Below are 21,679 nucleotides of genomic sequence, written 5' to 3' on the forward strand. Positions count from 1 at the left end.
ATTAGTCTGAGAAAATGTTATAAAAATTGAAATCTATTTTTAAATATTTAATGTATTGCTGGAGAACATAGGACTAGGTATTACAAATATTTGCATGTTCAAATGTCAGCAGTTTAATTTGTTTCATTGTCCATAGTTTTACTGCAGGTCCATTAATATTTGTACAGATCATATTTAAGTTACATGTATTTCAGAGTATTTCAGTGAGCCCCTCTTTTGTAACAATATACTTCCCCCTAGTGGTGTTCTGTATGCACAAATCTTTGAAGAACCTTTCCACTAACAATGCTTAGTCTGCAAGTCAAGTATGACAATCCATTATGAATGTGCATATGTACACAAACAATAACACAGATATTAAACATTACAGATTCATAACAGGAAAGAAGTGTTATGATTTTATGTTATTTTTCTGTCGTAATAGTCTTGATTTATATAATTGATGAAATCTGGTGGAAAACCTTATTTTATTTTATTGTATTAATACATTTTATGTGCAGCTAAAGTAGGTAAGTAGCATTGTCTAAGCCAGAACGGCCATTAGTAAGCTTGAATTATTTTACTGAAATGGTTGCTATTCTAAAGGTAATATGAGAGGTCCCATGGGGAAGACCTATCATGCTTCTCTTCCCTGATTGTTACATGCTTCAACGGCACTACACATCAGCACAGCCAGCCCCATGTTAGTTATTGCAGTGGGCAAATCTTGTTTGTAATGGGCATAGTACCCCTATTCCACAAAGATTATGTTGTAGGCTAGTGTAGACTATTATATATTATTAAATATATGGTGTGGTCCTTTTACTGGGGTTAGTGGTTGTCATTTGTGTTGTGTGTTAGGAATATGGCAATAGCACGTTACCGGCTGATATGAATATTAAATGTGTATTTAGTCCTCTTACTGGGGATTACATTGTAATTTAGATGTGTGTCTGGTTAATTGGCTACAGACACAGCACTTACGGTTATAAATGTTTAATGTAGCCTCTAAACGGTAATGCATCTTATCTAATTCAGTCACAAAGCCATCAGGGTTCTCGTCGATAGAGGACATAAGCAGATAAGCTTAAAAAACTCACTTGAGCTAGACCTGCCTCTCACCTGTAAATAGAGATTTTCTTCCTTAGACTGTAAACCAAATTAAAGAAATAGACATTGTGTAAATGAGTGTAAGAACTTAGCAAATGCTGAGAAAGCCCAGCTGAGCTCTATTTTGGATTAAGATGGCAAGAGAAAAGGATCTATGAGACTTTGAAAGGGGGTTAATTTTTGGGGCTTCAGTTACAAAGACTGCTCAGTCGGGTAGTGTTTCAAAGGGAACAGTGACCAAAGTTACATTTGCATTTAGATTTATGGGACAAACGTCCCATAAGAGAATCTCAATGCAGTAGGATTGCGGTCCATAACCCGTTCACTACAAACGTTTTTCCTTTGTCATGCATATGTAGGCTATGTTATAACTTGGAATATCCAATTAATTTCGATCATATCAGACAGCAGATGAAACAAGCCTGTATGAATTCTGCATTCAGAGATATTATTCAAGTTATAAAATTAAGTGTTTTCTCAAATGTAAAATAAACTATTTTCAAAACACATAAGTGATCTCCTTAAAAAACAGGTGCACATATCTTCCCCTCCGGAATAAAAATTGTGCCCGATCACTTATCTGTCAGAGATGACTGTAGCCTAATGTCAAATAACTAATAGTGATTTGATGGCAGGCAAACCAATTGTATATATTTATCCAAAGTGTGTAGGTACTTTATACTGTATAGCCTATTGCCTTAAGCAATGCGGATTCGCTCAATAGAGTGTGACGGTAGCCAGTGGAAAGCATCTGCAGCAGAATCTGCTTATGTCAGGTGTTCCTGTCTGTCCACTGCTGCATTCTAGGCAGGAATCGAGCGGTGAGACTGAGGCAGATACATTGAATTTGCTCTCTGTTGTTGTAATAAATGCCTGAAAAAAATCGACATGTTGGCTTCTAAGCATTGGTTATGTATACATGTTATTCTGCTGTGTCTCGGTCAAGCCACTCTAGCGGCACCTAAAAAGGTTTTTAGATGCCCTTCGGGATGCTCATGCTCCAAGGAGACCATTATTTGCGTTGGGACCTCAAGTATACCACGGACTATACCAAATGACATCAACTCATTGTAAGTATTCTCCACGATTTAGGCTATTCATTATAACAAACAGCAGAAATAAACATTTATTTAAAAAAATTATAATAATAATAATGCATACATTATTGCATTATATAGGATGCTAAGAATCACAGATCATGAACTGATTCCTTACTTCAAGGATGCCAATCTACCCCAATGCAGTGTCAATGCCAATAACATAGTATTGAGATTACAAATTCAGTTTTCACAGTATCAATATGTTGATTTTCACCTAGGAGTATAGTAAATGGATCTCTTGCAGAAATCCCAGAGGCTATGTTCTCCCTCATGCCCTCTCTGCAATTGCTGTAAGTAGCCATATCATTTACATTTTGAGAATTATATCGTTACGTAGAAAAACATACTGTGCAGTGACAATGGAAATGCAGTATACAGCAGTATAACAGCAGTTGGAATGCAGCACTGCAGTTATGCAATTATTGATTCCAAAATTCCACAGCCAACTGCAGTTACTGCACTCCTTCAGCAGTTCCATTGTATTTAAAGTTATACAATAATATTTTCTGTGTATGGTTTCCTATAAATAAACACAATAACAACCTGTGTGTTTGGTTATAGCTTGAATTGTGTTCAGCTAATGTCTCTCACTCACTCAATGGCTTGCTTGTGCTGTGTTAAGGATACTTTGATGTAGCTATGAAATGTATGCCATTTTAAAGGGACTGTTTGGGATCATGGCAATAACAGCTTTTATCTACAGGACTTCTACACTGTCAAATTACTTGTGGATACCATTTGTATGTCTTTTAAGTTGCTTACATTATTGCACTAATTGAAGTTACATAGTATTGTCTTACAAAATGTCTTCTAACTTCATGCATAAACATTTGATTTGCTAGTTCTGGGGACCATCCCTTCAAATAGCAATATCTGTGATTGACTTCAAACTACACACACAGGAAGGCCCTCACATACCGCATGTCATAGGATGCTTTGTACGGAGTGGAGGTGTGGATGTGGTTATTCATTATTTATTGCATCAGGAATAAATGTTACATTTGCCATTGACATATGCCACGGTATCTAGGCAGACCCAACCCACAACAGATTTAAAATTATGCTTTTACCCTTTTTCAGACTTCTCAATTCAAATTCATTGACAACCATCAAAGATGATGCGTTCTATGGCCTTCCTCATCTTGAATATTTGTGAGTATTTTGGTAAAAATAATTAGTGTGTCTCTTGCCTGTCAACTGTTTGTGGCACGCTAATGTCTAAACACATTTTGGGGCAGCATATGGAGAACTTGTTTAAAGTGTATAATAAGATCACAGCAACACAAGATTCCCAAGTAAGCAATGAATTAAACACTATTACATTTCTTAATAACAGATTCATAGAAGGCAACAAGATTGAGACCATCTCCAAAAATGCCCTCCGAGGTCTCAGAGATGTGACTCATTTGTAAGTCTGCTGCTATATCTACAATGTCAATCCTGTTTATTCTCTAACATATCAATAATCTCTGTTCTCATATCATCTCAATCATCTATTTTCTACCATTATGGTAACCTTTATAAAATATGTATAACCTATTCCCTACCATCTCAATCCACCTGCTGTTCTGTATCTCAATCCTCTCTATATTCACTGCCATCCTTATCATCATGTATTGATTCTCGACAACCGGCAAGATTTGTATCAAATTTATTAGCTTCCAATTCTTCATTCTATCCTTGACACCAGAATCGCTCTCCATGATGACACATTGTTTTTATTACTGTCTCCTGACTTTCTGGCTCTCTCAGGTCGCTGGCTAACAACAACATGAAGGGTTTGCCAAGGGATCTCTTCCATGATCTAGACTCCCTCTTAGAGCTGTGAGTAAAAAACTCTGTTAGCAATCATTTGTAGGACCAGTTTTCTATGTGGCAGCATTGACACTATACCATACCTATGTAATTAACAGCTGGCAACCTTTCTTTTGAAGGCTACTGCCTCTGACCCATGTAAGGATGCTGTCTTTGAATCTCTTGATTCTGGTATTTAAGGAGTTATTTGTGATCAATTATTTTGGGCCACTGGCCAACCAATGATTTAAATGACTCTGCTTTTGGCAGTAACTAATGTGGACCCTAATAAAATCCTAATTGGCAAAACTTTTTTGCAGAGCTGTTCTTTCTTCTAAGTTAACAATGGTGTTCTATAGGTGTGACTAGCTTTTTCATAACTTTAAACTCAATGGCCAAATCTGACACAGAATTTCAATCGAGGGCTGCATATATTTTAATCCTGGTACAGAGAGAGTTTTGTCAGTTATTTCATTTCATTTTTAGGATTTTTTTTCCAAATGTTTTCACTGGCCCAATTAAATAAACATTGGTTGGCTAAATGTTTAGTAGTGCCTAATTTATTTTTACAAATGCTAGACACAATTTTTTTGTTAAACAAAAGGCACAAAACAGCAGGAACAGGTGATACCAACAACAACTACCAGGAAACACTGGGGCAGGAGGAACTTATATAGGGACACAATGAGGGGCGAACAAGGCACAGGTGAAAACGATAATACAAAAGGACAAGCTGTGTTCAAAATCAAAGAACAAAAACCAAAAACAACAGGCCATGTTCAAAACCAAAATCTTAACCGAACCAAAAAAGAATCTAACAGATACTGCCAAAAGCAGCGGCAACTCTATCTAATAAGAATAATTAGGTTGGTACTTATATGTACGCAGTATATTCTAATATTTGTTTTTGCCGGACTGCGTAAGTGGTGCCGGCCTAGAAAAGCGAATGTCTCTTACGGACTGACTGACTGACTACCCCTTGTTAAATAGCATAGTGGTTAGCAACAAAAGACTACAGAACAAAAGGTCCCGCATTTGACTCCCGTCACAGTCAAAACACTATGCCTTAGTGATCAGGACAGACAAAAGCTTCGCTAGCTACAAACTTCAGTGGCTATGTAGTAGAAAGCCTAAAATAAAACAGTTCTAATGGATATTAGGAATTGTTCAGGATAGACAAACACTTCCCTGGTTACACGATTCTCTCGTCTTCTCATTTGACGAAAAAGTCTGTTATCGTCACCTATATTGATACTTTATCAATGTTATTCACAAATGACTAATTAGCTGTTAAAAGGGACAGTGGCAAAACAGGATTTATTCAGGATAGACAAAAACTTTGCTGGCTACAATCTTCAGTAGGTACATTACAGGAAGCCTAAAATTATAGTGTTTATTGTTATATTGAGACTATTTCTAGTGGATTTTCAAATTATTTATTAGGATTTGTTCAGGATAGACACAAACTTTGCTGACTACACGATTCTCTCATCTTTTCATTATCATCACCTATACTGATACAGTAGTTATTGTATCAATGTCATTCACAAATGGCTAATAAGCTGTTAAAACGGCCAGTGGCAAAAGCCATACAGTTCATAGATTCTATTTGTGGTGGAGGTAAACTTAATTAAGAAATGTTACTCAACACAATGCTTAGCAAGCAAGTTTATTTATATAGCACAATTCATACATCGAAGCAATTCAATGTGCTTTACAAAGAAAAATATATGAAAACATAAAAACAAATACATCATAATAATAAAAAAATACAATAAGAAAACATATAAAGATTAAAAGTGGGAAGCTAAAAGGCTAAGGTTAAGTTTAAGTGCTCAGTCATAGGCATGTGAGAAGAGAAGTGTTTTTAACCTGGATTTAAAAATGTATACGTTTGGGGCACGTCTAAGCTCTTCTGGTAGTTTATTCCAGTTTTGTACAGCATAAGTGCTAAACGCAGCTTCTCTACGTTTAGTTTGGACTCTGGGCTCTACTAGCTGACCTGTGTTCATGGATCTAAGAGCCCTGCTCGGTTTATATTCTGCAAACATAGCAGAAATGTATTCGGGTCCTAAACCATTCAGAGATTTATAAACTAAAAGCACCACTTTGAAATCTATTCTGTAACTGACTGGAAGCCAATGCAATGATTTAAGAACCGGAGTGATGTGCCCTGTTCTCTTGGTCCTAGTTAACATTCTAGCAGCAGCATTCTGAATGAGCTGCAGTTGTTTTACAGTCTTTTTCGGGAGTACAGTTAAGAGGCCATTACAAAAGTCAACCCTACTAGAGATAAAAGCATGGATGAGCTTCTCTTGGTCTTTTTGGGACACCAAGCCTTTGATTCTGGCTATATTTTTTAGATGATAGAATGCTGTTTTGGTGACCGCTTTGATATGACTGTTAAATGTGATGTCTGAGTCAATCAAAACACCAAGGTGTCTAGCGACATATTACTGGCTATGATCTTTTAAAACGGCCAGTGGCAAAGGTCATACAGTTCATAGATGCTATTTGTGGTGGAGGTAAACTAAATAAGAAACATTACATAGTTTAACACAATGGTTAATGGTGTCCAACGAAATATTCAAACTTGGCATGATTTTGATGCGTGACAAAAATATATAATGTCAATAGGCTATACCGACACCTGGCAAATCTATAGCTCTGTGGCATAGTGGTTAAAGGCGCAGCCTTTCACGTGGGTGACCCGGGTTAGAATCTCAGGAGGGCAACAACGATCAACTCTTTTTATTGCGGGCTGGCTGAACTAGGCTTGACTGGTTTCTTGTTCTTTTATGCATATCACACCTTTCCCTTAAACACCCTTAAGACCATTATTATTAAAATTGTACCTTGCGCAGATTATTTTAATCTGAGAAAATAACAAACTAATATAATTCAGAACCTTTCAGCGATTTAAACTCCAACCTGCATATGCCATTAATACAGGTAATGAGTGGAGGACAGAGGAGCCTCTTGAAGAAGAAGTTACATGTCTGTGAGAGCCAGAAATCTTGCCTGTTTGTAGGTGACCAAATACTTATTTTACTGAGGAATTTACCAATGAATTCATAAAAAATCCTACAATGTGATTTTCTGGATATTTTTTTCTCATTTTGTCTCTCATACGTGAAGTGTACCTATGATGAAAATTACAGCCCTCTCTCATCTTTTTAAGTGGGAGAACTTGCACAATTGGTGGCTGACTAAATACTTTTTTGCCCCAGTATATATTCCTCTACTTCTCAGATATTTAAATCAAAAAAGAAGAAAAATACATCTAACCAATCTTGAGATACTGCAAACGTGGCAACCATAGAAACCAGACTCTTTTAACTTTACAAAAACAGCTCAAGTGGAATATAATTTTTCAAAAGAGATGCACATATATGGATGTACTTATATTTACACATACTTTTCACTTATTCAAATAAGAAAAACAATTAAGAGAAATTATTTTACCAAACATAAGATACTGGAGTAAAACATGGATATCAGCTTTCAAAGACTTTTCGAACGTAAAAAGATTGTAATTGTTCAAAGATTGCTGTAACAATGAACCGGCTTAAACTTACTTTAAATGCATAAAAGCAAGTCCTGGTAACTTTAGATGCAAAATTCAAATCTAGTTATTATTATACTTTAGTCATGTTTCTCACCTTAAAAACAGTGTTTTATCACAGTTTTATGATATCTTATTCCATGATCGCAACAATTTAGAGCAGAATCAAGACAATCCATGTTAAGATATGTGAAGTACATCCAATGTCATTCTAGTCCTTTAAAAGCTGTTTGCTCAACCAGGATTTAGATTTCAGATACCCAAGCTGCCACAAGCAGTCACTACAGTGCAATTTGGCTAGGCAATATTTGTTTAAAATCCCCAAACCTGGATGGTGCTAGCCAATTGCATTGCACTTTGCTGGAGCCCTTGGCTAAACTGAAAGCAAGATACAAAGCCTGTTAAGGGTTGTACTTAATGGCAAGCAAAAAAAATAAAACTGTCTTGCTAACATTTTGTAACTTGCCCACCTCATGCTTTTTAGTCCAGTTAGTCACCCATTCAACCTTTTACATGAAACACATCCCTTGACATTCTGTTGTAGTAGCGAGTGGGAACTAAGTAGCATACAGTAAATTTTTGCTCTGCATGCATTGACCGTGACCTTAGCTTTGCCTTCTTCTAAGTGATCACATACTACATTACTGAATTCATCCTGTCCATCCTGTTAGGGATTTGCGAGGCAACATCTTTCAGTGTGACTGCGAAAACAAGTGGCTGATGATGTGGCTGAAAAATACCAACGCATCTGTATCGGATGTCCGTTGTGCAGGCCCCATTGAAATGAAGGGTAAACGTCTGAATGATCTTCCAATCCTGCCTGGCGACTGCATCTCCACAGGTAAATACAATTTACTAGCCCACCTCCATACTGTTTAAACCTGTCACACACCTAGCAAATGTATTATAATTTCCCCCATTGCAAAAGGGCATGTGCTTATTTTCAGGCACAGAAACATCAACATGATAATCCAAAAAAACAGTTAATAGACAAGAAAACCATCTTAGTCCGCAAACTTAAAACCAGCTCAGTCTGCAAACTTGTTCCTCATTGAAAACATTTAATTTGAATTCAAGGCAGTCTACAGCTCTGGAGGAAATTAAGAGACCACTCCTAATTTTTCTTAAATCAGCATCTCTATATGTATGGCAGCCATTCCATTCCAGTGTCTGTTAAATTCCAACACAGTCACACCTCATTTTACTTAATGACATACTGATTAGGTGAATACCTGAACCAATCCTGAAAATTTCAAAGACGCCGGTTCATAAGAACAAGGTTAAGCAATAGACATTGGGAAAACAAAGCTACAGACTGGCAAAGGGCGAAAACAACTGTCCACTGACCGAGATGACCGTCAACTAATTTAAATATCTCTCAACAACTGTAGGATGACATCAAGTGACCTACAAAAAGAATGGCAAACAGCAGCTGGTGTGAAGTGCACGGCGAGGACAGTTCAAAACATGCTCCTAGGGGCAAGACTGAAGTCGTGCAAAGCTAAATCAATGAGAAGCAAAGAAGAGCCAGGCTGAAGTTTGCAAAAGACCATAATGATTGGACCATAGAAGAACCTCTGACGAGTAAAATGTTCACCTTTTTCCAACACCTGGTCATCTATTAGTTAGACAGAGACCTGGAGAGGCTTACTATCACAGTGTCTCGCACCCACTGTGAAATCTGATGGAGGATCGGTGATGATCTGGGGATGCTTCAGCAAGGCTGGGATTGGGCAGATTTGTCTTTGTGAAGGATGCATGAATCAAGCCAAGTACAAGGTTATCCTGGAAAAACATCTGCTTCCTTCTTCTCTGACAATGTTCCCCATTTGTGAGAATTAGGTTTTCCAGCAGGACAATGCTCCATGCCACACAGACAGGTCAATCAAGGTGTGGATGGAGGACCACTAGATCAAGACCCCGTCATGGCCAGGCTAATATCCAGACCTGAACCCCACTGAAAACCACTGGAATTTGTTTAAAAGGAAGATGGATGGTCACAAGCCGTCAAACAAAGCCGAGCTACTTTAATGTTTGTGCCAGGAGTGGCATAAATTCAATCAACAGAATCATCAATCAATCAATCAATCAAATGTATTTATAAAGCCCTTTTTATAACAGCAGTTGTCACAAAGTGCTTTACAGAGACACCCGGCCTTAAACCCCAAGGAGCAAACAACAGTAGTATTGGATTTCAGTGTCTAGGAAACTCCCTAAGAAGGCTGAATTTTAGGAAGAAACCTAGAGAGGACCCAGGCTCAGAGGGGTGACCAGTCCTCTTCTGGCTGTGCCGGGTGAGATATTAAGAGTCCAATTAGAATAGTAAATACATTTATCTGGGCTAAATCCAGAGCCTATTTGACTCTAGACTAGGTCAAAAGTATGACCAGGTGGACAAGGACAGGGACAGCAACGGGCCCCCCAAACCAGGTACTCCGCAGGTGAGGACCAGGACCTCATCTCCTCCTAAAATTTAAAACTGGAGGAGACTGAGAAAAGTTAGAAAGTGCATTCCTCATATCCCCCAGCACAATAATATAGCAGCGTAACACTTTGGAACTGAGACGGGGGGGTCCGGCGACACTGTGGCTCTACCCGGGGGAGGCCCCGGACAGGGCCCAACAGGCAGGAAATCAATCCAACCACATTGCCAGGCATCAAACAAAGGGACACCCACCAACCGCAACCCCCCTGAATGAGGGCCGAGTATTGCCAGCAGCATACAGCCCAATTGCACAAGTGCGCAACAGAGAGTCATAAACAAGCCAGTGACTCTTCCCCTGAAAGGCATTGGAGGGAGGGCATCCCAGTGGCGACGAGAGCCCACCTGGCAAGACAGCAAGGGTGGACAGTATCAAGCCTACAGGTCACCTTCATGCCCCCGGGCCAGGCTACACCTAATTATAAACCGTGCTGTAGAAATGTGAAACTGGTGGAGAGCATGCCAAGATGCATGGAAACTGTGATTAAAAATCAGGGTTATTCCACCAAATATTGATTTCTGAACTCTTCCTAAGTTACAACATTAGTATTCTTTTATTGAAAAATGAATATGATAATATATATTTTTTTTTTTTCATTATTTGAGGTCTGAAAACAATGCATCTTTTTGTGGTTATTTTGACCAGTTGCTATTTTCTACAAATAAATACTCTAAATTACAATATTTTTATTTGGAATTTAGGAGTAATATTGTCAGTAGTTTATAGAATAAAACAAAACCGTTCATTTTACTCAAACACATACCTACGAATAGTAAAACCAGAAAAATAGATAATTTTGCAGTGGTCTCTTAATTTTTTCCAGAGCTGTATAAGCGCAGAGAAGGTATCAAGATCCAAAACGACTCTGTTTAGATGATTGTTCGACCAATTTGCAATCTTTTCTCCAATCTCATACATTGTTTTAGAAAAAGGATGTGTCATTTCTTCACAAAGGGAAAGTGCTGAAATATCGAAAACATACACACACCTAAAGGATTATTAGGAACACCTGTTCAATTTCTCATGAATGCAATTATCTAATCAACCAATCACATGGCAGTTGCTTCAATGCATTTAGGGGTGTGGTCCTGGTCAAGACAATCTCCTGAACTCCAAACTGAATGTCAGAATGGGAAAGAAAGGTGATCTAAGCAATTTTGAGCCTGGCATGGTTGTTGGTGCCAGATGGGCCAGTCTGAGTTTTCACAATCTGCTCAGTTACTGGGATTTTCACGCACAACCATTTTTAGGGTTTACAAAGAATGGTGTGAAAAGGGAAAAACATCCATTATGCGGCAGTCCTGTGTGCGAAAATGCCTTATTGATGCTAGAGGTCAGAGGAGAATGGGCCAACTGATTCAAGCTGATAGAAGAGCAACTTTGACTGAAATAACCCACTTGTTACAACCGAGGTATGCAGCAAAGCATTTGTGAAGCCACAACACGCACAACCTTGAGGCAGATGGGCTACAACAGCAGAAGACCCCACCGGGTACCACTCATCTCCACTAAAAAAAGGAAAAAGAGGCTACAATTTGCACAAGCTCACCAAAATTAGACAGTTGAAGACTGGAAGAATGTTGCCTAGTCTGATGAGTCTTGATTTCTGTTGAGACATTCAGATGGTAGAGTCAGAATTTGGCGTAAACAGAATGAGAACATGGATCCATCATGCCTTGTTACCACTGTGCAGGCTGGTAGTGGTAGTGTAATGGTGTGGGGGATGTTTTCTTGGCACACTTAGCCCCTTAGTGCCAATTGGGCATTGTTTAAATTCCACTGCCTACCTGAGCATTGTTTCTGACCATGTCCATCCCTTTATGACCACCATGTACCCATCCTCTGATGGCTACTTCCAGCAGGATAATGCACCATGTCACAAAGCTCGAATCATTTCAAATTGGTTTCTTGAACATGACAATGAGTTCACTGTACTGAAATGGCCCCCACAGTCACCAGATCTCAACCCAATAGAGCATCTTTGGGATGTGGTGGAACGGGAGCTTCGTGCCCTGGATGTGCATCCCACAAATCTCCATCAACTGCAAGATGCTATCCTATCAATATGGGCTAACATTTCTAAAGAATGCTTTCAGCACCTTGTTGAATCAATGCCACGTAGAATTAAGGCAGTTCTGAAGGCGAAAGGGGGTCAAACACAGTATTAGTATGGTGTTCCTAATAATCCTTTAGGTGAGTGTATATGCCCAAAAAAAATTAATTCATGAGAATGTTACTATATTAGTCACAATCTCTTCTGGCAAAGATTCTCATTTCTAATAAACATTTGAACAGACATACATTACTTATTTTTTTAAACATACACTGCTCAATAAAAATTAAGGGAACACTAAAATCACACATCAGGTCTCGATGAATGATATATATTAAAGATCAAAATCTTTACTGTACATTGTGTAATTCATTGAGAACAAAATGATGTAAAAACAATCAATGGAAACCAAAATTAGTAAAATCAAAGTAAACGACAATCAAAGTGAACATATTGAAATCACAGGCTGTTCCAACTTGCATGAATTTCATCACAGCAACTCATCATGTGACTCAATAGTGTGTATAGCCCCCATGTACCGGTATGCACTCCCGACAATGTCTGGGCATGCTCCTGATGAGACAGCGGATGGTGTCCTGGGGATCTCCTCCCAGACCTGGATCAGGGAATCAGTGAGCTCCTGGACAGTCTGTGGCGCTACTTGGCGGCGTCAGATGCACCGATAAGAAACGTCCCAGAGGTTCTCTGGCATCAATGCCTTCCTCATTCAGAAATTGCCTACATACTCTGTCAACATGAGGCTGGGCATTTTCCTGCACCAGGAGGCACCCAGGGCCCACTGCACCAACATAAGAGTCAGAGGATTTATTCTCTGTACCAAACAGCAGTGAGCTTGTGAGTTTGGAGGAGAATGCAGCTACCCAAGATCGTGCACACCAGATTAGGGGCCTGAAAATGGGCTGAGTGTACTGACTGAATAAGAAACAGACAACCAAATAGAAGTTACCTAAAATTATTTATTGTTTATTGTCTTTATTGTCTAAGTATGTATATGTAAAATGAAGATGTATAACACAAACAACATGGCTAAACAAGGGAAAGAGGGCAGCAGGTACAGGGTTAGGAGTAAGGCAATGCCAGTGGTCTGTCAAATCAAAGAAACAAGACCCTGAGCTTCCCTACACCTCTAAAACTGCGTGACACAAACTAGCCTAGCACACTCTGTGTTAAATTGATGATTACGTGTTCCCTTCATTTTTTTGAGCAGTGTATAAACCATAGAACATATACAATAATTACATGTTTTTTTTATTGCACACAAAATTGTTCACTACTGTGTTTGTATAATGTATTCTATACATTTTTTAATAATCTTTTATTACAGATTCCTATTATTTTGATTTTATGTTAGTGTTTCATTTCTTCCCCACAGACTTTGTTCGTCATCAGTCCATTCCAACCCAAGCTTTGTCTGCTGACATTTTCTCCCATAAGGATGACATTTATGTGGCTCTGGCTGACCCCAATTACAACAGTTGTGTGATCATGGAATGGGATCACATCGAATTGAATTTTAGACCTTTTGATAATATCACAGGTTTGTGATTTTTCTTCATATTGCACACACAATTCAATAGAAAAAATATAAAATAAATATTTGACAGGACAACTTTTCTAGTAAGAATGAGAAACACTGTTTCCATAACATGAATATTAAATAATGGTGGCGCTTAGGAAATGATAATACATTGACAAAATGTTAATGTTGTATGTAACAATTTACAATAAAACGCCCTAGTAACTTTGTAAGTGATATGGTAAAAACATTAGTTTTAACTGTGGTGTCATATGTAACAACATGGCAGTATGGTTATGAATCAGTTATTACACATTTGGGAGGAGGAATGTGTTATTAGACAACTACTGACTTTACACATTTTGTTTCCACAATGTAACCACTGTTTTGGAATTAGGTCACCTAATACCTCACAACACAATGTGACTTTGTCCATTGAAGGAAGACAATGGACAAAGGTTGTTGATTCAAAGCCTTAAGCTGTCGCCAATTTTTCCAGTTTCTTTTTTAATCACTAAAAATAAATGATGGAATCGTTTTGTTTAACAAAATGTAATCTACATTTTTGACTCTTCAAAGTACCCACCTTTTGCAGATACAACAGCCCAACACACTTGTGGCATTCTTTGTAAAATGAAGGTCAAATATTGTTCTGAAAGTTCTTCCCAACACTGTTCCAGTAATTCCCACAAATGTGTTGCACTTGTGTTACTTTGCTTTCATTCTTTTGCGCCATTCAAGTCTGGAGACTGTGCTTGCCATTCCAGGCCTACCGTCTTGTTCTTTTCTCTTGTTGGTTGAGGGTGCCACTCACTCTCTGCAAGTCACCAACTCTGGATCCAGCAAAAGAGCCCCACACCATCACACTTCCTCCTCCATGTTTGACAGTGTAACACACTGAGGAACCATCCTTTCGCATACTTGACTGTGTACAAAAACCCTGCATGATGAAACGAAGATTTTGATTCATCGGTCCGTAAGACCTTCCATTCTTAGTCCAGTGGTGGGGCTTCCTGGCCCATGCAAGCCTCTTTCTTTTTTTGCCCTCTTAGCAATGGCTTTCTGTCACGGTTTAGGGTAGGCACGAGGCCCAGGTAATGGCGAGTGGGAAGTCATTCCTTTTATTTGAGCGACTTTTCTCAAAAAACAAACAAAAGGAGAGGTGCACCGCGAACTGAAGCACACAAAGCAAACAATGAACTACAACATAAACGACAAAAGGGCAACTAAAATGAGTCCCCAATAAGACACAACACGGGGCTGCTGCCACTTATTGGGAACAATCCAATGTGTAGCACAGAGATGCCTAGAGGCACCTCTGCAATCAGGCCCTGACTGTAGCTCCCAGGTGCATAGAGATGCCTAGAGGCACCCCAGCCAGGGCTTGACGCTCTCTTACTGCCAATCAACTTGTCAAACGTGACGCTCGAAGTCTTCTCTTCACAGTTGGAATTGAGACTTGCTTACTTCAACTTCAAGTGTTAAAAGGATAGTTTGTCCAAAAATCATATTTATCAAAAAGAATCACCAGCGAAAAGTTTGACCAGAATGGACATTTTTCCCAACCATGCATTATTCAGCTCTGTTCCCAGCTGTAATTAGCTAATTTAGCGTTGTCCAAATTAATGAATGGAAATTGTGCGTCCTACTACAGCAAAGCTGTAAGTGGAAAACTGCAAGTGGAAAACTACTCCAAAACACTTCAAACTACATTTAATAATCTGTCTTGGTAGCGTCAATATTTTTTACTGTACACTGACCACGCAACCGGCGGAATTTGGTCAATCCAAACCAGCATTAGCGAACTATTTCCTACAGCCACTCACACAGCTTGTGTGCTTCGGTGATGATGTAATCGGGGTGGGAGTGAACATTAACCTCCAGAAGCTATGCAAGGGGAGAGTTTCTCTAGCTGGCCTATTATCATGAATTTTGTCGGTGGAGTTTTATTTCTTTCCTTGTGGTAATGCCGCAGTCATGTTTTGTTTGCAAAGGATACAAGGGACCTGGGAGAGGAGACTTGGTGTTACACTTCATTCTTCTATTGACTTACAGGTATATTGACTCTTGTAAAAGCTACTTAAGTGGTTAAATAAACAAAATAATATACATTTGGTGTCTACCATTATCTGATTAGCTTTGTTGACATCAATTGAATAGAAAAGTTTAGCTTTGAGCAAAGTCAACGTTTGTGTACCAAAAACAATGGATCAGACGGTAGGTTTACATTCAAGGGGTTTAGCAGATTAGCTCAGCTCAGATAACATGACTGAATATATAGAAATTAGACACTTTTTGCATGTTGCTCATCATACATATGCAAAAGCATAATCTTTAATCCGATGTACAACAGGCCTAAAAAGTGCATTTTGGATGCACAATCACGTTATGAAACTTTGAAACATAGTTGGCCAAAATACGTTCATTAGATAAATGCCTGCCTGTTCGGCTATGCCCAGCAAAGTATAGCAACCTAGAATACTGCTTGAATCAAAACAGAAAGATAGGACTTTTACCTATACACAGATCGCCTGACCAAAAGACATTGGGTATGGACTCGACAATATAAAAAAACCTACAGTCGACAAGAGACATTCTAAAACAATCCTCAGCAAATTAATTTGAAAGGGGTTAGCTAACAACTAGGCGTTAATCTTGCTAGGTTGGAGATACACTTAGATGCTAAATGTAGTTTTTAGTATGCCTGATTTTTTTTTTTTTTAAAGCATAAAAATAAAGCACTTAATAGGGTATGGAATTTGCTATCCAAATACAGTGGAGTCCACCTATGGTGAACACGTCCGTCCGGGGCAATTTGATCCCTAAGGGGACGATACTTATAACAGATTTTTAAATGTTAATTACTTTACATGTATTTCACATGCAGATTACCATTTAATTAAAATGTATATATATATTACATAAATATAAAATAATGAAACGGACAGCTTTGCTATTAACTGAAGTTTATTGACTTTCAAATTACGTCAGTGCGATTAGGCTAGCAACTGCTTGCCGGTAGGCTACAATAGTTTCAGTGCTTTTGAAATAAAATACATTAAGTAAACTGTCAATGCCAAACTGGTTCCAGAGTTTTTAAACAAATGTAACCAAAATATTCAGACCTTAGTAAAAAAAATTAAAACTGCATAACAATAACTATAGCTTACAAAAAATGTCCTTCCTCTGTTTTATGTATGGGTTCTGTGCGGCGGGAAATTTCATTTCACAAACCTGTCCATTGATGGCTGGATCACTGCAACGTCTCGTTAGCTTGTCATAGTTCTCCAGGGGACAACATTTTTCTTGGAATGAAAATTACATTATTTTGCCCACCATGATTTCGATGTAGGTAACCAAAAGCAACCAGACAGCTTCACGCAAGCAAAAAAGGTAATGAAGGAAAATTTAAATGAACTAATTTTAAGATTTTTTATTAGTTTCTTTTATGTTGAAATATATGAAAAGACCCAAAATTAACACTATAAGTGGACTACTTGATCACTTTAAGCCAATTATTTAAACAGCATTTGTATAGGAACGATTCCGTCCCAAGCTCTTTGACCACTATAAGCGTGTGAATCTTATAACAGTGATCGCAATAGACTCCACTGTACTGTAAATAGACGTGCCTTATACACTTGTTTACTAATGTTAGTTAGCTACTTACTATTTTGAGAGCTGGCCATTGGGTCCCTCTGGCCTAGAATGTCTTTTCCAGTTCATTTTTGTGTCCAGCACCCCAGGAGTTATGTGGGGGGCGAAATTTGGATGATCAACCACACATCTTGGAACAAGTTCAGCTTCAGGGATTTGGTCATTCATGGTCTCCAGCATTAAAATCAATAGTTCCCATTTGTTGCTACAAAAGCATTCCGTTTCGGTTGGCCTTAGATTGCCCAATCCACAGCTACACCAACACTCCTCCGGACATTCTGGGTAAGGGTTGGGGATTAACTGGTTCACCATCTCCCCCATCGTCATCTGCTGTTCTAACCTCTAGCTCGTTCAATTCATCCTCTGTGTATTCTGGTTAGTAAGGTAAGGTTCTATCCCCCGGAAGAAGTCTTCTTCCTGATATTTATTTATTTTCCTTTGTCTCTCAAGCAAGTAAATGTTCACTGTCCTTTGGTGAATATCAACGATGGAATAGGTAACTTGCTTTGAAGCTAGTGAATACTACATTTTGTTTACTGTGACGTACACACCTCCTGTTCCCGAAGGAATACACGGTTTGATGCAACTGTGAACAAAACTGACCTGTAAACACTAGTGATGGGAAGACTCTTTCTACTGACTCAGATCTTGTCGAGGCGTTCAGTAAAAAGTTAAAATCTTTCGAGTAATTTGGTTTATTTGAGTCAGTAATGCCTACAGCCCCCCACCCCCCTCAACGAATGCTCATCATCATAATGCCGTTTATGTGTCTTTTCTAGTTAAGCAAATGCTTGATTACAACTATGTTTTTCATTACAATCAAAAATCAAATTAATTACTGTAGGCCATGTGTCCAATTATCTCTTACAAACATATATTTACAATGCTACTTTCTTGATCAACTTTTCTTTAAGAATGTCAAACAAACTGCTGTTGGACAGAGAGTAGGCTGCTGAGCTGGGAGCCCACGGTTGGGTAGAACTTTGCTGGCAGATGTTCAAATGAACGATACAACTGTTCAATTGAACGATTAAAACTGACCAAGTCTTTTTTACTTTGGCAAAGGCTCTGTGTACGATTTCATCTGTGTTTATCATTACAATCCAAAATTAACTACTATATTAATTATTTTAGACCTACCATGTGTCCATATCTGTTACAAACATGTATTTGTAATTCTACTGTCTTGATCTACACTGAACAAAATTATAAACACAACACTTATGTTTTTGCCTCTTTGAGGGGGTAAAAACAAAAGGGTTGTGTTTAATTTTGTTCAGTGTATTTTTCTTAGCATATGTTAAAGTAACAGCGTATTCCATGGTTTGGTAGAAGTCTACATAAATTATTTTAGACCTACCATGTGTCCAATTATCTGTTACAAACATGTCTTTATAATGCTATTGTCCTGATCTATTTTTCTTTGCAAACTAACAACGTATTAGTCTGCAGTCAATTATCAGTTATAAATATGTCTTTAGGTGTTCTTGCCTTGATCTATTTTTCTCTGCGAATGTACATATATGTTGATCGGAGAACTGAGCTGGAGGACCGGGTATGAAGGAAGTGAACTTGTTGTAGAAATCCACTGTCAGATGTTTGAATGAATGATACAATTGAATGAGTCACTAGAAAAAAGGACTTGAATGAGTCACTAAAAGGATTTGTTCAAAATGAACGAATCATTCGCAAACTGTAAATATCACTAGTAAATACAGGAAGAAACCGTGTATTTGAAATGACAAATATATTGCGAAACGTACAACCTTTTTGGAATAAAACAACAAAGTCATGTTCTTTGCAATAAACAACACCACTAGTCTTAGTTTGAAGTGTTTTGGAGTAGTTTTCCGATTGCAATGCAGCTTTGCTGTAGTGAGACGATTAGTTTCCATTCATGAATTTGGACGATGCTAAGAACGCTAATTACAGCTGGGGACAGAGCTGAATAATGGATGATTATAAAAATAACTCTGTCCATTCTGGACTAACTTTTGGTAAGTACGAATTTTTTGATGAATGTGATTTTTAGCTGTGCTTGAAGCTGTTACCCTGTGAGCCACCTATCAAACGAGCAGTTGACTCTCAGAAACGTGACTTCTGATTCTGTTGTGGCTTTGGGTCTGCCAGACCTCTTCCTGTCAGAGCTTTCTTCAGTTTCCAAGTGCCTTTTGATGGTGTAGGAAACTGTACACACTGACACCTTGGCTTTTTTTACAATTTCTCTACAAAAGGAAATATCTACACTTTCATGGGTTATAATGTGGCATCTGTCTTCATATGTTGCCTTTTTCTCACCATTATGATAGCAATATACTACTTCCTGCAGTACAGTACTGTCCAAAAATGAGAGGGTTCTAACACTGCTTTTAATTAACAAAGGTTGGCACACCTGTAGGAATTATTAGCATCAACTTTCAAGGCTTATTTTACATCCATTGCTACAGAACAGCTGTAAATTTTTAACCCATTACTTGTTCCCTAAAAAGTGTTTTTTTTATAACTCTGTACATTGTTTTTCAGTTTTTGGTAACCTAAACCTTTTTTAACCTCCGGCAGTTTACTGCTTACCTTTGCACCGTTTCAGGATTCTCACTGGACTTTTTCTGCGTACATTCTTTTTTTAAACTGGAAAGATGGGGGTGTTCTAAAACTTCTGTGTATGTTGGGGGTTTAAATTATATTCATGCCACAGCTGGATTTTTTACTACATCACTTCTAATGTTCTTCACTTAAAATGTTTTGCCTCATCAATATTATAACAATTCTGATTGATTATTTCATTGTCGATTATATTATTAATTATTTAATATTACTCTAGGGAAGTCAGTTGTTGGATGCAAGTCTGTACTGATCGACAACCACGTCTTGGTGATTGTGACTCAGCTTTTTGGTGGCTCCCACATCTACAAGTTTGACGATCAACAAAACAAGTTCACCAAATTCCAAACCATCGAGGTCTTTAACATCTCCAAGCCCAACGACATTGAGGCATTCCAAATAACCGGCGACTGGTATTTCATCATTGTTGACAGCTCCAAGGCTGGCCTTTCTACTCTTTACAAGTGGAATGCCCAACCGAATGTGAACGAGACTGGTTTCTATTTGTACCAGTTTCTCCATGAGTGGTTCAGAGATACGGATGCAGAATTTATTGAGGCAGACGGGAAGTCTCATCTCATCTTGGCTAGTCGCTCTCAGGCTCCTGTCATCTACCTTTGGAACAAAAGCAGCCAGAAGTTCCAGCTCCATGGCGAAATCCCAAACGTTGATGACGTTGTGGCAGTCAAAGCCTTCCGGGTGGATGAAGAGCTCTACCTGGCCATGACGTGCTACATTGGCGACTCCAAAGTCCTCAAGTGGACTAGCAAGCAGTTTATTGAGGTGCAGGCCCTGCCTTCTCGTGGAGCCATGGTCCTCCAGCCATTTTCATTTCAGGATAGGCACTACTTGGCCCTGGGCAGTGATTACTCCTTCACACAGATCTATCTGTGGGACGTGGAGATCAAAATGTTTTCAAAGTTCAAGGATATCTATGTGCAGTCCCCACGCTCATTTAATCTGGTAACCACTGACCGGCATAATTTTTTATTTTCCTCCAGTTTCAAAGGGAAATCAGTGGTATTTGAACATGTTATTGTTGACTTAAGCCTATGAAATAAGAATAATTTACTTGTTGCAAATATTTGTTTCAGACAATTTTTGCCATGAGATATATTGTTTAATGAAAAACTAAGCGTTTTAAATTTCTTCATAATTTGCAATAACTTATGAATGACCTAGATGTAGATATCTCAAATCATTAGTCACTGCAAAACTATGCATTTTTCTTTATATTTGTTTACATTTTATGATTGAATGTAATGATTGATAAGTAATAGCTTGTCCTATTTTTATATTACGTTTCAAACCAAAGTAATCATATTAGAACACATACACAAATGTGAAATATCCTGCATGGTGAACAATGGCTGCCATGGTCTCATACAATGACTTCAGGGATAGCTGTTAAACATGAATAACTACCGAAACATTACATAATGAATAACAGAACTTTTTGATGATGGTCAGCTATATATGATGGAGCAGTGCCTGGCTAACAACAGAACAAAATGTGAATGATACAGTATGAATTCCTATGCAATAAAATATAATCTTCATGTAGATCTAAAGCGGAACCTTATTATTATGCTATTGTGCTTAATTATATGTTGTACTATGTAAGTACAATTAGAACATCATTAAAATATCATTACCATATATACCTATTGGATCTCGACCTATGATGAGAAAAATGTTGAGGTCCGTGACGTCGCCCAGTATGGCGCAGCCGGGACCCCACCCTGGAGCCAGGCCCGGGGTTGGGGCTCGTACGCGAGCGCCTGGTGGCCGGGCCTTTCC

At 38.4% G+C, this 21,679-nt stretch overlaps 1 protein-coding gene across 1 annotated transcript; it reads left to right on the forward strand.

The window, feature by feature from the left end:
* Window positions 1-1,874: 1,874 nt before the first annotated feature.
* Window positions 1,875-21,297, forward strand: LOC105009342 (leucine-rich repeat LGI family member 2). Its single transcript, XM_010868755.3, has 8 exons — window positions 1,875-2,159; window positions 2,408-2,479; window positions 3,270-3,341; window positions 3,526-3,597; window positions 3,942-4,013; window positions 8,220-8,389; window positions 13,478-13,642; window positions 20,100-21,297. Exons 1-8 carry the CDS (start codon window positions 1,978-1,980, stop codon window positions 20,933-20,935), a joined length of 1,641 nt encoding a protein of 546 aa, XP_010867057.1. The 5' UTR covers window positions 1,875-1,977; the 3' UTR covers window positions 20,936-21,297.
* The last annotated feature ends 382 nt before the right edge of the window (window positions 21,298-21,679 follow it).

The sequence above is a fragment of the Esox lucius genome, chromosome 25 (genome assembly GCF_011004845.1).
Source record: "Esox lucius isolate fEsoLuc1 chromosome 25, fEsoLuc1.pri, whole genome shotgun sequence".
Lineage (NCBI taxonomy): Eukaryota > Metazoa > Chordata > Actinopteri > Esociformes > Esocidae > Esox > Esox lucius.